At 46.5% G+C, this 23,734-nt stretch overlaps 2 protein-coding genes across 4 annotated transcripts in view; both read right to left on the reverse strand.

The window, feature by feature from the left end:
• Positions 1–23,734, reverse strand: part of LOC132571892 (uncharacterized) — an 851,656-nt gene that overhangs the window by 782,760 nt on the left and 45,162 nt on the right. The window lies entirely within an intron of this gene.
• On the reverse strand, positions 6,773–18,310 carry LOC132571291 (zinc finger protein 420-like). 3 transcript variants are annotated; one of them, XM_060238064.1, is made up of 5 exons: positions 16,897–17,054; positions 15,398–15,553; positions 10,636–10,674; positions 10,357–10,469; positions 6,773–8,764 (listed from the first exon to the last, which is right to left on the reverse strand). In XM_060238064.1, exons 4-5 carry the CDS (start codon positions 10,388–10,390, stop codon positions 7,119–7,121), a joined length of 1,680 nt encoding a protein of 559 aa, XP_060094047.1. In that variant the 5' UTR covers positions 10,391–10,469; positions 10,636–10,674; positions 15,398–15,553; positions 16,897–17,054; the 3' UTR covers positions 6,773–7,118. The 3 variants fall into 3 exon arrangements, with proteins under 3 accessions (XP_060094047.1, XP_060094046.1, XP_060094045.1); XM_060238063.1 differs by lacking the exons at positions 10,636–10,674; positions 15,398–15,553; positions 16,897–17,054 and adding an exon at positions 18,201–18,310; XM_060238062.1 differs by lacking the exons at positions 10,636–10,674; positions 16,897–17,054 and having other exon boundaries at positions 15,398–15,743.

Consider the following 23,734-nt stretch of genomic DNA (forward strand, 5'->3'; position numbering starts at 1 on the left):
TCTCAGATCCTGTATTTACTTCATCAGTATATGGGATAAGGCACTTTCTCAACTGTGCTGCATAATGCAGCCTATTCATTTTGTCCTGTTTGCTCTGTTGGCTCTATCTGCGCCACCTTCATCACTTTCGGGGTGTGGATCCCCCAGTGGGGTGGTCTCGCGACTCCCTCCGCCGGCTGTTTCTGATAGCCCTGCGCCCCCTCTTTCATTTGATATGTGTCCCGTGCGGATGCCACCCTCCCGCCGGGAGATGCCGCAAAATGAGCCCCCTTGAGGCTTATGGTGGCAGGGCTCGGGGGAAGCGAGCTAGACTGCTGTTCTTTTGAGGGGTCATAGAGTGTTTCGAGCCCGTCCCTGTGGCATCGGTCCCATCGTTGTGGGGCCCAGGGGGCCGGCGCAGCGGCACGCTGAAGCAGCCTGTCGGTCACTTCCGGGTTCCTGTCCTGCATCTCGACCTGTGACAGGCTGCTTCGGCGTGCTGCTGCGCCGGCCCCCTGGGTCCCACAACGATGGGACCGATGCCACAGGGACGGGCTCGAAACACTCTATAACCCCTCAAAAGAACAGCAGTCTAGCTCGCTTCCCCCGAGCCCTGCCGCCATAAGCCTCAAGGGGGCTCATTTTGCGGCATCTCCCGGCGGGAGGGTGGCACCCGCACGGGACACATATCAAATGAAAGAGGGGGCGCAGGGCTATCAGAAACAGCCGGCGGAGGGAGTCGGGAGACCACCCCACTGGGGGATCCACACCCCGAAAGTGATGAAGGTGGCGCAGATAGAGCCAACAGAGCAAACAGGACAAAATAAATAGGCTGCATTATGCAGCACAGTTGAGAAAGTGCCTTATCCCATATACTGATGAAGTATATACAGGATTTGAGAACAAAATTGTTTCCGGCGGTGATATTTGGGGGATTTTTGGGGACGTCACAGGAAGTGCTGTGAAGTCACTTCCTGTTTCCGGCAGTGGCATTTGGGGGAAGTGATGTCACAGGAAGTGATGTCACTTCCCGTTTCCGGCAGGTGACGCGGGGAAATGATGTCACAGGAAGTGGTGTCACTTCCTGTTTCCGGCGGTGGCATGACGTCACCGGAAATGACGTCACCGGAAGTGGCGTCACTTCCTGTTTCCGGCGGCGCGCGCACCCCTACCTTCCCCCCCCGCCAAGGTGTCCCTGGCTGGCCTTCAGACATTATGGTCACCCTACCATGAGGAGCTTCAGTTAGGATGCCATCTGAGATGTTCTACGTATAGGACTGCCAAACCCCCGGTTCGGGTGGGGGTTCCCCTGTCCAGCAGGTTCCTAACCCGCCGGCCCACATTGGGTCATGGGGGGAACATCTCCCCAACATCGTTGTCGCAATGACTTCACTCAGAAGTGGCTGCTCCAGGTGTTTCCGGGAAAATTCTATGGTTTTCCTGGACGCTCTAGCCATTTGAGAGGGAAAACTCTATGGTACAATAGGTACCGGAGCACTGGAGAACGGCAGGGACTCGGCAACCCTACCTATGCATCTCAGTGGGGCTGCCCTACCTATGCATCTCAGTGGAGTAACTCTCCAGGGGGATGCACTCCCAAAGTATGCCGTGCTGTTCAGCTATCTATTTCTCCATGGAGAGGAAACACAGGACCTCCAGTGCAGGCAGAATGGGCCCGTTTGGGAATTTGGAAGATCTGTGGAAGAGAAGGGACAGAGCCTGGATTCTGAGAAATTAATCTGGATTCGGACCTTGCTGCACCTTCAAGAGGCTGCTCAGCCCCAGAAAGGAGAAAGAGGGAAATCCTTGCCTTGAAAGGAGAAATTAACAGCTAGCAGGAAAAAACAGGGAAGAGGAGCAGGAGAGAGATAGAGATCTCTTCTCCCCACACGCAACTAGGAGTGGGGGGATTGTTGCTTTCTTCCATGGGATGTGTGAAGGGGCAGCCCCTTAATAATTAGTTAATACCCCCAATAATAATATTTGTCATATTGAGTAAAAATATGCTTTGTCTTCAAACTAAGGGGTCTGTTGTAAAACCGCTGTTAGAAACTGACTCTACCGCCCAGCAGGTGTGAGCTCCAGCTGTAAAATTAGTTAAGGGAACAGCCTCCTACAGGCGACTTGCTGTATATAGATAAGTAAAGAAACTTAGTCATGAATAATAATAATAATATAATAAATTTTAATAAATTTTATTTGTATCCCGCCCTCCCCGCCTAGGCGGCTCAGGGCGACTAACAACCTTTTATACATATACAATAATGAATAAAAACTTTAAGTTTAACAATAAAAACATTAAACATTATAAAAACCAGTTAATATATTTAAAAATTCATAATTTAAATTAATTTACGTTAATCTGGCAGCAATGGTGGCATTCTGACGCTGGTTCTGCCACTTTAGATAATTCTATGATAATGCAGGTCCTTAATTCACATGAAGTTTTTCGAAAAATTCAATGAAGTTTTACCAGGGGAAATTTAGTGGAGGCGGGACCCTTTGAAATCAGATAAGCTTGTGTGCCTGCCTGCTGGTTTTCTGTGTGAATAAAACTGTCTATGTAGAATGATTTTAACTCAGTCATTTTGGGGGCCCATGCCCAACTGGGTTCTGCTTATGGTACCATAAAGTAAACCTCGCTTCAAACCAGTAAGTCTGTGCGGACCTCGTTATTTCTCTGCTTCACGTGTGTGTGTGGATGAATCTGAAACAGCAGCATGTTCTTTGGTAGAGCTGGGAGGGGGATTTGTGTGATAGAGCCCCAAAACAGAGAGGCAAAGGTGGTTTAAAAGGTGGCTCACAGAGGCTTGTCGACCTCACACTGGGGCCTTGGAGATCCCCCCAGAATTACAACTGATCTTCAGGTGACAAGAGATCAGTTCTCCTGAGGGGCAGTTTATAGGTAAAACAGCCAGAAACATCTCTCCTAATATCAAAATCCAAATTGCAGGGCACTGCCTGGACCCAAAGGAAAACAAAATGGATGCCGGACAGGCCAAAGCCTGGGAAAATAGTTTCTCGCCATGTCAGAGTGGTTGGCTGGCCACCGCCCAGTCTGTACCCCACAGAGATGCAGAACTTGGAACAATCAGTTACCCGTGACCTATTGATTCACTCAAGACTAATCCTTTTAAATATATTTTATTTTCTATAGAAAACACAGAAAACAAACAGGATCCATTCTATACACTCCTGAACCTGGTCATTTTGACAGATGCAAGTTCAGGAGTATATAGAATGGATCCCAGGCAAACTAGAGACACCAAACTTGCAGGGGATCTCTGATTTTCCCTCCTCTACCTACTCCCCAAGTTTGGTGAGGATTGGATTTATGCAGAGCTTTTTTTGTAGCAGGAACTCCTTTGCATATTAGGCCACACACTCCTGATGTAGACAATTCTCCTGGAGCTTACAGTAGGCCCTATACTAACAGTCCTGTAAGCTCTTTGAGGATTGGCTACATCAGGGGTGTGTGGCCTAATATGCCAAAGAGTTCCTGCTACAAAAGAAGTCCTAGATTCATGAGGCACAGGTTATGGTCCCCCCAAAGAAGGTGCCCCCAGGAAAGTGCTCTCTCGGGTAATTACAGTCATTTCCCCAGAATGCACTTTCTCGGGAGCACCTTCCTTGTGGGCTGTAACTTGGACCCAGTAAATCCAATCCTCACCAAACCTGAAAGACAGGAAGAGAAGAGTCAGCCAAAGATTCCCTCCAAGCATGCTGGAAGCCATGTTGGATCAGCCCAATTGCCCATCCAGTCCAACACTGTGTCACACAGTGGCCAAAAAACTCAGGAGCCATCAGGAGGTCCATCAGTGGGGCCAGGACATTAGAAGGCCTCCCAGTGTTGCCCCCACCCCAGCACCAAGAATTCAGATCATCACTGCCCAAGACAGAGTTCCAACAATATGTTGTGGCTAATAGCCACTGATGGACCGCTGCTCCAGATGTTTATCCAATCCCCTCTTGAAGCTGTCTATGCTTGCCATCTCATAAACCATGCAAACTGAACCAGTTGATAAGGCAGCTAAAAGTTCATGATGGCCCATTGTTAGTGAACAGGGCATGTCATGAACCATGAATCAAACCACATTTTCCCAGTTTGTCCCATCCCTAACTATGACCCTTCCTTGCCTGAATTTTGTTTTCTCTGATTGGGAAAGAAACACTTGATTGCCAGCTTCCCAGAGGAAAACAGTGTCTGCTCCATTTAACAGAGGGATTATGGGATATTATTTAGATCTTCACATGCCTATTTCTAGACTCGGCCTCTGAGAAAGATTTTTTCCCCATTCAGGCCTCTTGGCAATCCTTAGACAAATGCTTTCCAAGGTAAAGAAAGGAGATGGAAAGAGAATTTCCACAGTGTCTGCCATAAAGGCACCATCTCAGTGAAGGAATTCAAGGGAGGGGGAGGATCTTAGGAGTCAGAAGTAGAGAATAAAGCTTGGCCCAGAGCTAACTCCACAAGATTACCAGCTACTGGAACCAGGGAAGGAGGGATCAGAGAAGGAGAAGGGGAAATTACTTGTCCTTTCTTTCTGGAGAATCTAGGGGTGGGGAAGACAATTGGATTGGGGAATCTGTGTCCCACAAGGTTCACCTGCTGGATACTGGATGTTGTTGTTGGGGGACTGGCTACCTCAGAGGTGTTTGGCCTAATATGCAAATGAATTTCTGCTACAAAAAAAAATAAGCCCTGGTTGTGTGGATTCTTGAAGGAAGATGAAGGTCAGATCTATGCCTCAGGCTCTTGCTACACACTAAGCACTGATGAGGTTCCTCCCTTGTGTGGACTCCTCTGTGAAAACGAAAACACAAGCTGCTCTTGTATCTTCCAACTGAAAGAGCCCACCCTTCCTTTCTTCCCTGAGAGATCTATTTGAGGCTTCAACCACAGCTAAACCACTTTCTTCAAATATATTAGAAGTAGGAAACCAGCCAGGGAGGCAGTGGGGCCCTTGGATGACCATGGGGTAAAAGGATTACTGAAGGAGGATAGGGAAATGGCTGAAAAGCTAAATGAATTTTTTGCCTCCGTCTTCACTGTAGAAGACGAGAACTTTTTGCCCGCCCCAGAACCACTAATTTTGGAAGGGGTGTTGAAAGACCTGAGTCAGATTGAGGTGACAAATGAGGAGGTCCTACAACTGATAGACAAATTAAAAACTAATAAGTCACCGGGTCCGGATGGCATACATCCGAGAGTTCTGAAGGAACTCAAAGTTGAACTTGTGGATCTTCTAACAAAAATCTGTAATCTTTCATTGAAATCTGCCTCCATTCCTGAGGACTGGAAGGTAGCAAATGTCACCCCCATCTTTAAAAAAGGTTCCAGAGGAGATCCGGGAAACTACAGGCCAGTCAGTCTGACTTCAATACCGGGAAAGTTGGTAGAAACCATTATCAAGGACAGAATGAGTAGGCACATTGATGAACACGGGTTATTGAGGAAGACTCAGCATGGGTTCTGCAAGGGAAGATCTTGCCTCACTAACCTGTTGCATTTCTTTGAGGGGGTGAACAAACATGTGGACAAAGGAGACCCGATAGATGTTGTTTACCTTGACTTCCAGAAAGCTTTTGATAAAGTTCCTCATCAAAGGCTCCTTAGAAAGCATGAGAATCATGGAGTAAAAGGACAGGTCCTCTTGTGGATCAAAAACTGGCTGAGTAATAGGAAGCAGAGAGTGAGTATAAATGGGCAGTCTTCGCAGTGGAGGACGGTAAGCAGTGGGGTGCCGCAGGGCTCGGTACTGGGTCCCATGCTTTTTAACTTGTTCATAAATGATTTAGAGTTCGGAGTGAGCAGTGAAGTGGCCAAGTTTGCGGATGACACTAAATTGTTCAGGGTGGTGAGAACCAGAGAGGATTGTGAGGAACTCCAAAGGGATCTGTTGAGGCTGGGTGAGTGGGCGTCAACGTGGCAGATGCGGTTCAATGTGGCCAAGTGCAAAGTAATGCACATTGGGGCTAAGAATCCCAGCTACAAATACAAGTTGATGGGGTGTGAACTGGCAGAGACTGATCAAGAGAGAGATCTTGGGGTCATGATAGATAACTCACTGAAAGTGTCAAGACAGTGTGCGTTTGCAATAAAAAAGGCCAATGCCATGCTGGGAATTATTAGGAAGGGAATTGAAAACAAATCAGCCAGTATCATAATGCCCCTGTATAAATCGATGGTGCGGTCTCATTTGGAGTACTGTGTGCAGTTCTGGTCGCCGCACCTCAAAAAGGATATTATAGCTTTAGAGAAGGTGCAGAGAAGGGCAACTAGAATGATTAAAGGGCTGGAGCACTTTCCCTATGAAGAAAGGTTGAAACGCTTGGGACTCTTTAGCTTGGAGAAACGTCGACTGCGGGGTGACATGATAGAGGTTTACAAGATAATGCATGGAATGGAGAAAGTAGAGAAAGAAGTCCTTTTCTCCCTTTCTCACAATACAAGAACTCGTGGGCATTCGATGAAATTGCTGAGCAGACAGGTTAAGACGGATAAAAGGAAGTACTTCTTCACCCAAAGGGTGATTAACATGTGGAATTCACTGCCACAGGAGGTGGTGGCGGCCACAAGTATAGCCACCTTCAAGAGGGGTTTAGATAAAAATATGGAGCACAGGTCCATCAGTGGCTATTAGCCACAGTGTATGGAGCACAGGTCCATCAGTGGCTATTAGCCACAGTGTATGTGTGTATATAACATTTTTGCCACTGTGTGACACAGAGTGTTGGACTTGATGGGCCGTTGGCCTGATCCAACATGGCTTCTCTTATGTTCTTAAAGATCTTTCCACAGAATGAGCGTTTATTATAGCATTTCTTCATGGATAAGGTAAGTTTTCTGTGTAGAGTCCAGCTACTTACAACACTTTACATCTTTTCAACACTTTGTATGGTCTGTGGCTGTCTTTTTAGGCATAAAATAACAGAAAAGCCCATTCACAAGCTAAACATTTACATGTCTTCTCATCGTGTGGGTTCTTAAATGCTTTCGAAGACTGTTATGCTAACTGAATCTCTTTCCGGAATCTGAGCATTCAAAAGGTTTACCCTCTCTGTGGGTTACCTGATGCTGTTAAAGTGTGACATTGACTGTTTCTCTTCCCACACTCTGAGCACGCAAAAGATTTCTCTCATGTGTGGATTCTTAGATGCAGTTGCAGAGAGCTACTCCAACTGAATTTCTTTCCACACCGTGAGCATTCAAAAGGTTTCTCACCTGTGTGGGTCCTATGATGCTGCTGAAGATTGCTACTGTGATTGAATCTCTTTCCACATTCTGAGCATTTAAAAGGTTTCTCCCCTGTGTGGATTCTTTGGTGCATCTGAAGAGTCCCATGCTGACTGAATTTCTTTCCACACTCTGAACATTCAAAAGGTTTCTCACCTGTGTGAATTCTTTGATGCTTTCGAAGACTGTCACACAGACTGAATCTCTTTCCACATTCTGAGCATTCAAAAGGTTTCTCCTCTGTGTGGGTTCTTAGATGCAGCAGAAGATTGCTACTGTTTTTGAATCTCTTTTCACATTCTGAGCATTCAAAAGGTTTCTCCCCTGTGTGGATTCTTTGGTGCATCTGAAGAGTTCCACGCTGACTGAATCTTTTTTCACATTTTGAGCATTCAAAAGGTTTCTCACCTGTGTGAATTCTCTGATGCTTTCGAAGACTGTCACTCAGATTGAATCTCTTTCCACATTCTGAACATTTAAAAGGTTTCTCCTCTGTGTGGGTCCTTTGATGCTCTTGAAGACTACCACTCTGATGGAATCTCTTTCCACACTCTGAACATTCAAAAGGTTTCTCACCTGTGTGGATTCTTTCATGTTGTTTAAGATGGCTACTCTTAATGAATTTCTTTTCGCACACTGAGCATTCAAAAGGTTTCTCCCCAGTGTGGGTCCTTTGATGCTCTTGAAGAGTGCTGTTGTGACTGAATCTCTTCCCACACTCTGAGCATTCAAAAGGTCTCTCCCCTGTGTGTGTTCTTTCATGTTGTTTAAGATGGCTACTTTTAATGAATTTCTTTTTACATTCTGAGCATTCATAAGGTTTCTCCCCTGTGTGGGTTCTTTGATGCTCTTGGAGAGTCCCACTCTGACAGAATCTCTTTCCACATTCTGAGCATTCAAAAGGTCTCTCCCCTGTGTGGGTTCTTTGGTGCATCTGAAGACTGCCATGCTGACTGAATTTCTTTCTACACTTCAAGCATTCAAAAGGTTTATCCTCTTTGTGGGTTCCTTGATGTTGTTGAAGATGGCCCCTCTGACTGAATCTCTTTCCACACTCTGAGCATTCAAAAGGTTTCTCCCCAGTGTGCATTCGTTGATGCTGTTTTAGATGGCTACTCTTACTGAATCTCCTTCCACATTCTGAGCACTCAAAAGGTTTCTCCCCTGTGTGGGTTCTTTGATGCTGATGAAGAGTGCCACACTGACTGAATCTCTTCCCACAATCTGAGCATGCAAAAGGTTTCTCCCCTGTGTGGGTTCTTTGATGTTGTTTTAGATGGCTAGTCTTACTGAATCTCTTTCCACACTCTGAGCACTCAAAAGGTTTCTCCCCTGTGTGTGTTATTTGATGCCGATGAAGAGTGCCACATTGACTGAATTTCTTTCCACACTCCAAGCATTCAAAAGGTTTCTCCACTCCGTGGACTCCTTGATGCATTTGAAGTGTTCCACTTGAACTGAAGTTTCCTTCCATGTCTTCGTTTTTAACTTTATCTGACAACTGCTGATGAAGTTCTTCATCCTTCTCATTCTTCTGATTATCCTCTGCTGGAATAAAAAGAATGGTCCCATTAGTACCTGGGAGAGCAGGTGAAGTTCAAGGGCATGAATATATATGAATATATAAAGCTGCCTTATACTGAATCAGACCCTTGGTCCATCAAAGTCAGTATTGTCTTCTCAGACTGGCAGCGGCTCTCCAGGGTCTCAAGCTGAGGTTTTTCACACCTATTTGCCTGGACCCTTTTTTGGAGATGCCAGGGATTGAACCTGGGACCTTCTGCTTCCCAAGCAGATGTTCTACCACTGAGCCACCGTCCCTCCCCTATGTAATCTATGTGATTGCTGTAGGAAAGGATTTATGGTCTTTTGGTCTCATCCAGCTTGGCTGATCTAAACTAAACCCCTCCCTTCTGTTCCTCAGAATATCCAGGGCTTAAGGATACATCAGCCAGTCCTGAACTATGGCAGAGCTCTTGAAGAGTTGATTTTATATCCCACCCTTCACTACCCAAAGGAGCTGCAGAACAGCTTACAGTCATCTTCCCTTCCTCTCCCCGCAGCAGACACCTTGTGAGGTAGGGAGCCTAAGAGAGCTCTGAGAAACTTGTGACTGATCCAAGGTTACCTAGCTGGCTTCAAGTGGAGGAATGGGGAATCAAACCCGGTTCGCCAGATTAGAGTATGACGCTCTTTAACCACGACACCAAACTGGGACCGATTCCTCATTTAGCACTTGCCTCCCTTATGTATGGGGCCCCTCATGGAAGCGCCACCAATTCTACATTGGCACCTCTGGCTCGGAGCTGTGTGTTCCCTCTTTGCTCCTTGCCAAACATAAACTCAAGAACTAAAAACAAGACTGGAACAAAGGCTAACGTGGAATTGGTCTGGCTCTCTTGTAGAGATGCAGCTTCTGAACCTCTAGATTCTAGGCCCCAGAAGGCCTCCCTCCCTCCTCACCAAGTGGGTTTTATAATTCTACCAAACTACCAGTTGATTAGAAGTGAAGCAGAAATCCCCCATGGCTGTTCCTTGCCTGTTTCCTTGACATAACCATGAAGGATACCCACTCTAAGCCAGCTCATTTCAGAAGGAAATGTGCTCTTGGAATCCTTCTGAGAAACTCTCCAGCCTTTTTTTGGATGCAAGGCCACTGCTTGTCTCAACCAAAGAACTATCATTCCGGTTTCATTCCACCAGAGCAATCATTCTGGTTTCTTTCACACACATACACAATAGAATTCTTATAAGGAGATGGAAAGATATACAGGAAAAAACAAAAATTGTTCTGGAAGGGTAGAACTGTGGCCAAGATGGACCTACAATCTGAACCAGTACAGATCAGATGGATCCATACCATATCACAGTCTGAGTGGATGTTTTGTGACCCCATACAGGGGAAAGGCTGCCAATGGAGACTATAGATTCTGGCCCCTTCCAGAGTCGTTCCGAGGGTCTCTCATTCCCACCTTTGTCTCAGGCCAGGACATTCTCTCTGGCTTGTGTGATGGCCACAACACTGCCGCAGTTGCCCCTAAGCAAGTAATAGGACAGGCCTGAAAAGGATGTATTACTGTTTAATATTTTTATTTGTACATCATCAGTTCACACCTTTAGCACCTATGAATGATCCTTACCCAGAGAGGCCACAGTCTGACAGTTCTCCAGCATGAGCTCTTTGGTCTGGATTTAGCAGGACCTATTCCGCCTCAGTGAAATACACAGCCACCTCCTCAAAAGAAAAGGGACGCTGAAAGAAAAAGCAGATTCCCTCATCAGAGATCATGCCAGGCAGAGAGGATGTGGGATGCAAAGGTCTGCATGGGTAAAGGGAATGGCAAACACAGTCTTTCTCACCTGGGCACCTTGCAGCAACTGCAGGAGCAAAAGCCCCCCTGAACTGCTGAACTTCTTACCTCGGCTGGCAGTGCAGCACAGCAGCTGTTTCCACACCCCTGAAAAGACCCTCTACTGCCCATCAGCAAGACAAAGGAGGCAAGAAAGGTGTTTGTGTTGCTTTCCTATTTCATTTCCTTGTTGCTTCCCAGCTTCACTCACACCCCCTCTCAGGGGTGGAATACAAGCAGGAGCTCCTTTGCATATTAGGCCACACACCCCTGATGTAGCCAATCCTCCAAGAGCTTACAAGGCTCTTTTTTGTAAGCTCTTGGAGGATTGGCTACATCAGGGGTGTGACCTAATATGCAAATGAACTCCTGCTAGAATTCCACCCCTGGGTGTGAAACCTCATGCAGTGTACAATCAACAATTTTTAAACACTTTTAATTAAATTGTGTGAGAGAAGGACCAGGTACCCACAAGCCTTGGGGGCTATAAATGCGGCCACCCAATACTCTCTCTAAGCTGTGGAATTTTGTGAACAAAAATTCTACTTTGCGAGCTGCTGGCATTAAAGTTGTGAGCTACTGCATGAATTAGTTTGCTCTGGGCCATTTTTCCTAAGCTAAGACAAACATGTGTGAGCTGGAGGCTAAAAACCTGTGAGCTGGCTCACACTCATATGCCAACATATCTCAGACTTCTGTGAGACTTGAGAAGTTCCCTTAGGGTTCATTGCTTAAGAAAAGAAATGGAAAAGAAGAGGATACCAGGAATCAGGAAAGGAAACCAAATTCTTTATTCAGAACAAGGAACAACGGAACAAATAAAAAACTTTTTTACAAATCTCTGCAAAGGAGAGCCTATAAATGAGGATAAAATGGAAAAATGTTTACATGAATCATCATTTTGAAAGTTTACACCTGAATATAGAAAAACACTACATCAAGTGATAACAGTACAGGAAATCAGTCATCCTACTAAAAAAAAGAACTTTATAAAAACAAAGCTCCTGGACTGGACAGTCTGACAGCAATATATTATAATGCTCTGAAGATATCCTGACAAAATCTTAGAAATGATGGAATGTGGAAATGAATGTAAACACTTCTATCAAGTATAGCTATATATTCACAGTATTCCAATGTATTTCTCTTTTAGAATAGTATATCAGAATAATGTTTTTTGTATTGACATACTCAAATAAGGGATATGGACTGCTTATCTTGTTACATATATTAATCCATCTTCCACTATATTTTAATATTTTAATATTTTAGTTAGTTTGAAGAAGACAGAAGTTCTCCACCAGCCTGCACCCCAGGAAGATTATCACCCTCCCTGCATCACTGTGGGTGAATCAGTTCTGAAGACAGTCCAGCAGTTCAGCTACCTGGGGTGCATCATCTCCTCAGATGCCAAGATCGACAAGGAGATTGACAACAGGCTGGCAAAGGCAAACCGTGCATTTGGCCGACTGCACAAAAGAGTGTGGAGCAACAAGCATCTGAAAAAAGGCACAAAGATCAATGTTTACAAAGCGGTTGTGATGACAACCCTCATCTACGGCTCTGAATCGTGGGTTTTATACCGTCATCACCTGCGACTCCTTGAGCGCTTTCATCAGCGCTGCCTTCGCACCATCCTCAACATCCACTGGAGTGACTTTGTGACCAACACTGAAGTCCTCAAGAGGGCGGAGGTTACAAGCATCGAGGCACTGCTGTTGAAGACGCAGCTGCGCTGGGCAGGGCATATTTCTAGGATGGAAAACCACCGCCTTCCCAAGATCGCTCTGTATGGCGAACTTTCCACCGGCCATTGAAATAGAGGGGCACCAAAGAAGAGGTACAAGGACTCCTTGAAGAAATCCCTTGGCACCTGTTGCATCAACCATCACCAGTGGTCTGACCTAGCCTCAGATCGCAAAGCATGGAGGCACACCATCCACCAGGCTGTCTCTTCCTTTGAGAACGCATGCATAGCTGGTCTTGAGGACAAAAGGAGATTGAGGAAGAACTGCACTGCTACAGCACCAACCCCAAATCAGACTTTTCCCTGCAGCCACTGTGGCCGGATCTGCCTGTCCCGCGTTGGTCTTGTCAGCCACCAGCGAGCTTGCAGCAGACGTGGACTACTGCACCCTTCTTAAATCTTCGTTCGCGAAGTCAAGCCGAGAGAGAGAGACTATATTTTAATGCATTATTTTTTTTCTAATGGCAAACTAGAATTGTTTATATGTGTTACATATTTAAATTAAACCTCTGAGAAACTTATGCCCTCGTTTTAACTCAGAGCTAACATTACAACAGACTCTTATTTATTCCACTTCACACCCAGAATACCTTAATGGTATAGACATCAATCTGCTATTCCGACTGATATTGCCTTCGTTGTTGTCTCAACCCAGTCAACACAAACTAATGATCATCCAGACTCCCAACTTGTGACTCCTTTAACTGCTAAAAACATTTCCATGACTGCATACTAACTCACTGCCCACTTTCTCTGTATTTGGGACTGCTTTCCATTCCATACTATTGTCTGATGCAGTCTGCTTCTAGCACATAAAAGCATACATTCTGAATAAAACTTTGCTGGTCTTAAAGATACACTTGACTCCTGCTTCGTTCTATCATTGTCCTATATTACATATGAAGTAAACAGCCTCTGTTTCAAGTAAACAGTAACTCCACAACTGGCCAGACACATTAGGCAATAGATCTGTCCAAGTAGCCAGCAGAGGGGCATCTCTAATAAGTACATAAGAGAAGTCATGTTGGATCAGGCCAACGGCTCATCCAGTTCAACACTCTGTGTCACACAGTAGCCAAAACCCAGGTGACATCAGGAGGTTCACCAATGGGGTCAGAACCCCAGAAGCCGTCAAGCATCAGAAATACAGAGCATCACTGCCCTAGACAGAGGGTGCATTTACACTACAATAAAAATGTCTTTTGCAAATGGATTTTTACTGTGAAAGAAAAGCAAAAACCCAGTTGCAAAACGCATTATATTGTATGATGAGATATTTAATAATCTTTTTTTTTGATCCATCAGAAATCTGACTTTTCATATCATTTGTTCCATCAATGTTCCATCAATGTTCCATCAGAAAACCTTTGATCTGGGTTGAATTAGCGTGGGAAACCATCAAACAGTAACATGTCAGAATGTGCGAATGCCTGTTAATTATTCTATTGCTAATAAACCTGCGTCAAAAAGAAGGCATTTCTTTCCCAGAAGTTTTTCCTGTCCAACTAATTTACCTTTTAACATGTAACATAAATATATACATCATTCTAGTTTGCCATTAGTAAAAAATACATTAAAATGGAAGTAGAAGATGGGTTTAATATATGTAATGAGATAAACAGCCAATATCCCTAGTTTGAGTATGTCAATACAAAAGCATTATTGTGATACACTATCCTAAAAGAGAAATACATTGGAATTCTGTGGATATATCGCCTTACTTGGTGAAAGTGGGTTTAGCATATGTAATGAGATAATGAGTTTAATATTTAGGAGCCTTTGAGGAACTTTATAAAAGGCTTTCTGGAAGTCTAACTAAAGGACATCAACTGGGTCACCTTTGTCCAGGTTGAGCACAGAGCCTGCCTGGATGAATGAGAGCAGGGGGGACACAGTGAACCCCCAGGAAAATAGCAGATGTGGCGGGGCCAAAACATGGCATGTGAGGAAGCTGATAGGCATAGGTCCTGGAGGGCTTTCTTTCTTTCTTGGTCATCTTCTGAGCCTGGAGCACAGGTCACTGGGGGTGTATTTGGAAAAAAGATATTTGCGAATTTCCTGCGTTGAGCAGAGGGTTGGACTAGATAACCCTGGAGGTTGTTAGAATAACAGACTGGCAATTACTCTTGCTTCAAGACAGCAAGCACCGTAGAGCTAGCTAGATTGATATCAGTCTCCTTCCTGTTCTGCTTTCACTGCTTTCTCTAACAAATAGAATGTAACTCACGGAACTTCCTTCTTCCTGTTCACCTCCTCTTCCTTCTTTTTCTTCCTTGCAGACATCAGGAGAAACAACATATTGTCTCTCCTGCTTTGAACTAAGCAGATGGCCTACCAGAATCCAAAGCCATCCAGTTAGATAGAATAGTTTAGTCACTCTTTTCTCTCCACCATACTTATATGTTTTCTTCAAATAAATCCACCAGTATTGGTTTCTTAACTTAAAGCCAAGGCCCTCTGGGCAATTTGTGAGATAGTGTGATAATCATTAGACTAGGCCATGCTGCTGCACTGAAGCTCAGAAAGGAGCACTCTGCTAGGTGAAGATAAGGACGGCTGCTTGACCAGTCCAGCCATCCTAAACCAGTCCCAATAGAGTGCCCTTCCAACTCTATGATTCTATGAATTATTATTCCTCCCATCCTGATTATGCATGAGATTTCTTTCTGGTCCTCCCTATGACTGCAGTGGCTGAGAATTTACTGATAGTTATTTCCATGGCTTTTTTGGTAGCAGGAGCTCCTTTGCATATTAGGCCACACCCCTCTGGTGTAGCCATTCCTCCAAGAGCTTACAGTAGGCCCTGTAAGAAGAGCCCTGTAAATTCTTGGGAGGATTGGCCACATCAAGGGGGTGTAGCCTAATATGCAGAGGAGTTCCTGCTACAAAAAAGCCCTGTTTATTTCTATTTTAAAAAATTCAGAGCCCACCTTTTTGCTCCCTGTGGGGATCTCTCCTGGGCAGATCACAAACTTAAAACGCACGCAAGAAAATGACATTTTAGAATTATTTCAAACCCCACCGACTGAAAGAAGCAGCCGATAGCAGCGTTCCCCTCTGCCAAGAATGAAAAGCTTTACTTACGAGTAAGCCTTCCCAGGATTTAGCTGCGCGATGCTCCCCTGTTGTTGCACATCTGCAGCCGTTCTCTTTCTCTTCAGCTGCAAAGGGCTTTTCCTCTCTTCTGCTCCCCCCCTCCACTCCTTGCTCGGCCCCTCGGTGATTTTAACCCTTATAGTGCTGCAGCCGAAGGAAAAAAATCTTCCTGATCTGTCCTATCCAGGAGGATCAGCCCCAACACCCAGACTATCGAAGTGGGCTTTGCAGCTCAACGGAGCTGTTACTCCGGAGTAACTCTGTAACAGGGCTGGGCTCCTAGGGGATCCCATGCTGCTCGACCATCCCAGGAAATGGCAATCAGTAAGGTTGCAAGGTCCAACTCAATATCTGGGGATTTTCGGGGCGGAACCAGACTTTAGGGGTGGAGCCAGGAGCAAGGGTATGACAAGCACAATTGAACTCCAAAGGGAGTTCTGGGCATCCCATTTAAAGGGACTGCACACCTTTGAAATGCCTTCCCTCCTTTAGAAATAATGAAGGATAGGAGCACCTTCTTTTGGGGCTCATAGAATTGGACCCCCTGGTCCAATCCTTTTGAAACTTGGATGATATTTTGGGGAGAAGCACTGGATGTTATGCTGAAAATTTGGTGCCTCTAGCTAAAAAAACAGGGGGCCCCAGATACCCGCTGATCAATTCTCTATTATACCCTATGGGAATTGGTCTCCATAGGGAATAATGGAGTGCCCAGCAGACATCCCCCCCCCCCGCTTTCTGATGACCCTGAAGCTGGGGGAGGGCTTCCAAACCTGGGGATCCCCCGCCCCCACCTAGGGATTGGCAACCCTACTCCAGAGTAAATCTGCAACAGGGCTGGGCTCTCAGGGGATCCCATGCTGCTTGACCATCCCAGGAAATGGCAATCAGTATGGTTGCCAGGTCCAACTCAAGAAATATCTGGGAACTATGGGGGTGGAGCCAGGAGCAAGTGTGTGGCAAGCACGATTGAACTTCAAAGGGAGTTCTGGCCATCACATGCAAATAGACAGCACTCCTTATAAATGCCTTCTCTCCATTTGGAATAATGAAGGATAGGGGCACCTTATTTGGGGGCTCATAACGTTGGACCTCCTGGTTCAATCTTTTTGAAACTTGGAGGGTCTTTTGAGGAGAGGCACTAGATGCTATGCTGAAAATTTGGTGCCTCTACCTCAAAAAACAGCCCCCCCCAGATACCCACAGTTCAATTTTCCATTATATCCTATGGGAATCGGTCTCCCTAGGGAATAATGGAGTGCCCAGGAGACATATCCCCCCCCCGCTTTCTGATGACTCTGAAGCGGGGGGAAGGGCCTCCAAATCGGCGGATCTCCTGCCCCCACCTGGGGATTGGCAAGCCTGTAAAGGTGCCAGTACTCAGTAACCATGAATGCCCCACCCACACAAAAGAGACCTGCCTAAAACTGTTTGGAACTGTAAGCAGCGATGGAAGGGGGCCCCTTCCTTAGACCCCCCCTCCTCACCTGGCAATATTCATTTGCGTACCCCTACCAAGCCTCTGTGGTAAAAGAAAGTGCCAAATCTCCAGGAATTTCCCAAGGTGAAGATGGCAACCAGATCCAACAGGGCAGGATGACAAGAGTCTCCAGGAAGGGATAAGGAGTGGTCCAGCCTGTGTTTCTGTTTTGACAAACAGGGAAGATGTTATAGGAGGAGGAACCCAGATTTCTAATGCAATCCTAAAATCACTTACCACGGAGGATGAAGCTCATTGAACGGATCTTCGGGAGGGTTCCGATTAGGCCAGGACCAGATCTACATGTTTTTGGAGGGGGGGCAAAAATAAAAAATGGTGCCCCCTTATGGGCCATTCTATCTTACGGTCCCATAGAATACAATGGACTCCATGTCCAATTTGGCACCCCCCCACACTGTCAGCGCCCGGGGCAAGCACCCCCTTCTGCCCACCTCCCCTAGATCCGGCCTTGGATGGCTTGGGCTGAGTGTGCTGTTCAGTTTCCCTGAATGCTAAGATTGCCAGTTCCCAGTTGGGCAAACACTAGAAATAAACCAGTTTTTTTATGTTGCAAATAAATGCTTAAGCAATTTCTTTCATAATGACTGCTTTCTTTTAGCTTTGGAACCTGTGCTAAAGGCAATTGTTCATTTGTGCAAGCTGCAATTACCTTCAGCACGGGTTCCATAGCTAAAAGGAAGCAGCCCAGTGGAAGGTGAACGAAACACAGAACTGAACCTAGGACCTGTGTAGCCACCGCACCTGTCAGACTTCGGTCTGCTACTCATAGGAGGAATCATATACAAGCATGGTGCTGTCTACATCTTTCAAGCAAAGGAGAACTGAGTCATCAGAAAGCTGGAAGGGGGAGGGAAATGTCTGCTGAGCACTCCAGAAAATCCAGAAGATTTATGCATCTGGTAAGAAAAGAAGTTTAAAACTGGCTGCTCCAAAAAGAGAGCTTTTTTTTTTTGCCCTCCAAAGGAACTGCATGCTCTTATTATAAACGGGAAAAGCCCCAGGGTAACACCAGACTTAAATACTTAACAACACTTAAAAGTATTAAACATGTATAATTGAGAACAATATGTGAAATAGCAAAGCTCACTCTAACAAGGGGGATTCTACTTACAAATAATACAACCAAGTAATACAATATAACACAGTGCAATAATCAGTACAAAAGCAGGTTGCTCTTGAGAAGTAAATATCAAGCCAGTCCAAAAGTGTGGCTCAGCCAACAATGTTCTTCTCTGGCCACTTGAGACTTGACCACTTAAAGAAGCAAGAAGAAATTAGATTTATACCCACCCTCCACTCCGAATCTCAGAGTCTCAGAGTCTCACCCTGCCTTCAATCCCCAGTTGGGGGCAGGGTGTCCAATTCTATTATCCCCCAAAAGGGTGTCCCTATCCTTCATTGTTTAAAAGGTGTGCAGTCCCTTTAAATATGTTGACCAGAACTCCCTTTGGAGTTCAATTAAGCTTGTCACAACCTTGCACCTGGCTCCACCCCCAATGTCTCCTGGCTCCACCCCCAGCATCCCCCAGGTATTTCTTGAATTGGACTTGGCAACCCTACACCTTTAGGGAGGGGGCTCTACCAAGTTGCGGGTGAGGAACAAACAGAAAGCAGGGCAACTAAATATATGGGTGCATCGCTTCTTCTTTAAAAAAAAAGGTTTTGTTTTGAGGAGTTCCTCTTATGCATGGTTTGCAGTTTGCTTGCTGGAAACGCCGGATGCAGAGGGTGAGGACCAAACTGACCTTCTTCTGTGGACTTTGTTGCCCGGAAAAAGTGTGGAACTCAGCCTGTTCCTTGTGAATCCCTTCTCAAAAGCAGGGGTGCTGGTGACACTCAATTGGGAGGCACGGTGTAAATTAAAGGAAGTCCTCAGGACAAACATATCTTCGGCCAGTAGATGGCAACGCAGGCCAGTGTTAAAGTAAAGTTTCTAGCTAAGACACTGACCAGATTGAATTAGGGAAGCTGAATAAGTAAATGTCCCATCTAGGACTTCTTTTTTAATTGTAGCAGGAATCCCTTTGCATATTAGGCCACACCCCCCCTAATGTAGCCAGTCCTCCTGGAGCTTACAGTAGGTCCTGTAAGCTCTTGGAGGATTGGCTACATCAGGGAGGTGTGGCCTTATATGCAAAGGAACTCCTGCTACAAAAAAACCCCCCAAACCCTGCTTGCATCTCATTAATTATTCTGATCTCAGACTTTGAATTTTCTGTTTGCAGAATTCGGAGCCCCTTAGAGAAAAACATCTGCAAATAAATTGTCCCAAAAGAATATTTGGTACTATACCTTTTCATCCTGATCCACCAAGAGAGATCCATGCTCAGAAGCAGGTTTCTGTATACTTAAACGAAGTTGTAGATGGGAATTGTCTGCATTTGTATCTTGATGTTTGATTAAGTCCCATTTAAGACTGGATGAGTCTTTCGATGTACATGCAAGGAGACTATTAGTTGCTCAACTAGACTTGAATCTGGCAAATCCCAGATTTCTCTGCAATAAGGGCAGTTAAACTGGTCTGAAGTGATTCATAAACTGGGTTAAAGAAGTGTCACATACCTCAGAGAGAGCCAATTTGGTGTAGTGGTTAAGTGTGCGGACTCTTACCTAGGAGAACCGGGTTTGGTTCCCCACTCCTCCACTTACAGCTGCTGGCAGGGCCGGCGTGTGGGAGTAGGCAAAGTAGGCAGTCGCCTAGGGCACCACCTGGTCTAGGGGGCACCCCCTCCCTGATGCATGACTCTGGCTCCTGACCACTGTCACCTTGTCCTCTCCCATCACCAAGCTGCCTTCAACAAATCCAAGCCACCCCCCTCTCCCCGATGTGTAACTTGGCCTCCTACCTCATCCTATCCTGCCACCCTTCTTCCTGACATGGCCGGCAAGTACTTATTCTCACAATTTTTTAATAACATCATAATTTTTTTGAAAAAATGAAAATTAAACATCAGTAAATGAAAAATGTGAAAAGTTTCAAGTTTGGCACTCTTCAATTTCTCTATTTTTTAAATAATGGGGAGGGCACTAGTGGGTGATTCGCCTAGAGCGCCAGAAAGCCTAGCACCAGCCTGACTGCTGGAATGGCCTTGGGTTAGCCATAGCTCTAGCAAAGCTGTCCTTGAAAGGGAAGCTGCTTTGAGAGCCCTCTCAGCCCCACCCACCTCACAGGATGTCTACTGTGGGGGAGGAAGATAAAGGAGACTGTAGGCCGCTCTGAGACTCTGTCTTTGAAAGGGCAGCTGCTGTGAGAGCCCTCTCGGCCCCATCCACCTCACAGGGTGTCTGTTGTGGGGGAGGAAGATAAAGGAGACTGTAGGCCCCTCTGAGACTCTGTCCTTGAAAGGGAAGCTGCTTTGAGAGCCCTCTCAGCCCCACCCACTTCACAGGTTGTTTGTTGTGGGGGAGGAAGATAAAGGAGACTGTAGGCCACTCTGAGACTCTGTCTTTGAAAGGGCAGCTGCTGTGAGAGCCCTCTCGGTCCCATCCACCTCACAGGGTGTCTGTTGTGGGGGGAGGAGATAGAGGAGATTGTAAGCTGCTCTGAGTCTCTTATTCAGAGAGATGGACGGGGTGCAAATCTCCAGTCTTCTTCTTCTTCTCAGCAACAGCAGAAATCAGCCAGGCACCATGTTCTTAACAAATCTTACGTTTGCCCACCAAAAGGTGTATGTTGGAAGTTGTAACAAATTTCCTGGCTGATTTCTAAAAATGTATTGTGTGCACACAAATCAAGGCCCTTGAGGCTGCTTCTACTGGATTTGTGCACATAAAATAAATTCCATATTTCAGTTAAGGGGTCTCCAGTTTGGGGTGTGGTTGTTTCCAGATTCAACCTTTAGGGTGGCCCAGCGTGTAAAAAAAAATACAGGACAGCTGCTTTTTTAAAAAAACCCTCCGCCTAAAGAGTGAATTTTCACAGGGCAAAGGGGTTCTTGGCTGCTTCCGCAAATATGAGTTTTGGCACATACACATCCCCAGGCCTCAGATTCAGCGGGAGCTGAACCTTTCTAATGGCTCTCCCTCTTCCTCCCCACCTACTTTGTCCATTAAATAGTTAGCTGAATAACAATCCCTGGATTAGGAAAGCAGGCAGCCAGCCAGCCACCAGGGGCTTTGCCACACCCCCAGCAGCCCTCATTAACCCCTGGAGAAGCCCATGCACCCTTTCTCTGCTTCTTGTGATTTTGGGCGGCAGGTGGCTTGCTGGCCTTTTGAGTGGGGGTGGGGCGGAGATCCAGCCAGCCCAAGCAGGCCTCACTTGCCTTGGGCTCTCCTTTCTTGCATCAGGTTGATTTTGGCTGGTGGAGGGGCAGCATATGCTAATGAGTTATGCTAATGAGCACCACCACCTATTTTTCTACAAAATGACTCCTGCACATCCCCAAATCAGCCCCCTCCCCCTTTGCTGCGATGTTTCCCAGATTTGAAATCTTTGGGGAAAGCACCTTGTCTCACTATGCAGGCATGAAAATGCAGTTTTTGCAGGCTCCACCCATATTGGGCCATATTCCTTGCTGCAGCCTCTGCTCCATCCCAAAGAAGCCACTGAGTGAGGGCTGGTGCTAGGGTTGTCGGTGCCCTAGGCAAGCCGCCCACTAGCACACACACACACACACACGCACACACACACACCGAAAATTTAAAAAACAGAGAATTGAAGAAACTTGAAACTATTTACATTGTTAATTTACCGTTTTTTAATTTAAAATTTTAATATATATATATTTTTAAATGTGAGATTAAGCAATAAACATTGTGAGAATACTACTTGATCCTTTTAGCTGGAGGTGCCAGGGACAAGACCTTCACAGGACCATTTCTACTAGGGTGACCATAATGTCTGAAGGCCAGCCAGGGACACGTGGGGGGGGGGGGAGGTAGGGGAGCGCGCACGCGAAGCGCGCGCGCCGCCGGAAACAGGAAGTGACGTCACTTCCGGTGACGGCATGCCACCACAGGAAACAGGAAGTGACATCACTTCCGGTGACATCATTCCCCCGCGTCACCTGCCGGAAATGGGAAGTGACATCACTTCCTGTGACATCATTTCCCCCAAATGACATCATTTCCCCCAAATGCCACTGCCGGAAACAGGAAGTGACTTCACAGCACTTCCTGTGACATCCCCCAAAATCCCCCAAATATCACCGCCGGAAACAATTTTGTTCTGAAATCCTGTATATACTTCATCAGTATATGGGATAAGGCACTTTCTCAACTGTGCTGCATAATGCAGCCTATTTATTTTGTCCTGTTTGCTCTGTTGGCTCTATCTGCGCCACCTTCATCACTTTCGGGGTGTGGATCCCCCAGTGGGGTGCTCTCCCGACTCCCTCCGCCGGCTGTTTCTGATAGCCCTGCGCCCCCTCTTTCATTTGATATGTGTCCCGTGCGGGTGCCACCCTCCCGCCGGGAGATGCCGCAAAATGAGCCCCCTTGAGGCTTATGGCGGCAGGGCTCGGGGGAAGCGAGCTAGACTGCTGTTCTTTTGAGGGGTTATAGAGTGTTTCGAGCCCGTCCCTGTGGCATCGGTCCCATCGTTGTGGGGCCCAGGGGGCCGGCGCAGCGGCACGCCGAAGCAGCCTGTCACTAATAACACAGGTCGAGATGCAGGACAGGAACCCGGAAGTGACCGACAGGCTGCTTCAGCGTGCCGCTGCGCCGGCCCCCTGGGCCCCACAACGATGGGACCGATGCCACAGGGACGGGCTCGAAACACTCTATAACCCCTCAAAAGAACAGCAGTCTAGCTTGCTTCCCCCGAGCCCTGCCGCCATAAGCCTCAAGGGGGCTCATTTTGCGGCATCTCCCGGCGGGAGGGTGGCACCCGCACGGGACACATATCAAATGAAAGAGGGGGCGCAGGGCTATCAGAAACAGCCGGCGGAGGGAGTCACGAGACCACCCCACTGGGGGATCCACACCCCGAAAGTGATGAAGGTGGCGCAGACAGAGCCAACAGAGCCAACAGGACAAAATAAATAGGCTGCATTATGCAGCACAGTTGAGAAAGTGCCTTATCCCATATACTGATGAAGTAAATACAGGATCTGAGAACAAAATTGCACCAGAAGACACAAACACAAAGCTCCCTTACACTGAATCAGTGCTTGGGTCCACCAAAGTCAGTATTATCTACTCCAGTCACAAACACAAAGCTCCCTTACACTGAATCAGTGCTTGGGTCCACCAAAGTCAGTATTGTCACATAAGAACATAAGAGAAGCCCTGTTGGATCAGGCCAGTGGCCCATCCAGTCCAACACTCTGCGTCACATAAGAACATAAGAGAAGCCCTGTTGCATCAGGCCAGTGGCCCCTCCAGTCCAACACTCTGTGTAACATAAGAATATAAGAGAAGCCCTGTTGCATCAGGCCAGTGGCCCCTCCAGTCCAACACTCTGTGCCACATAAAAATATAAGAGAAGCCCTGTTGCATCAGACCAATGGCCCCTCCAGTCCAACACTCTGTGCCACATAAAAATATAAGAGAAGCCCTGTTGCATCAGACCAATGGCTCATCCACTCCACCACTCTGGTCACATAAGAACATAAGAGAAGCCCTGTTAGATCAGGCCAGTGGCCCCTCCAGTCCAACACTCTGTGTCACATAAGAACATAAGAGAAGCCCTGTTGGATCAGGCCAGTGGCCCCTCCAGTCCAACACTCTGTGCCACATAAAAATATAAGAGAAGCCCTGTTGCATCAGACCAATGGCTCATCCACTCCACCACTCTGGTCACATAAGAACATAAGAGAAGCCCTGTTACATCAGGCCAGTGGCCCCTCCAGTCCAACACCCTGTGTCACATAAGAACATAA

Source organism: Heteronotia binoei, chromosome 5 (assembly GCF_032191835.1).
Source record: "Heteronotia binoei isolate CCM8104 ecotype False Entrance Well chromosome 5, APGP_CSIRO_Hbin_v1, whole genome shotgun sequence".
In the NCBI taxonomy this organism is placed as follows: domain Eukaryota; kingdom Metazoa; phylum Chordata; class Lepidosauria; order Squamata; family Gekkonidae; genus Heteronotia; species Heteronotia binoei.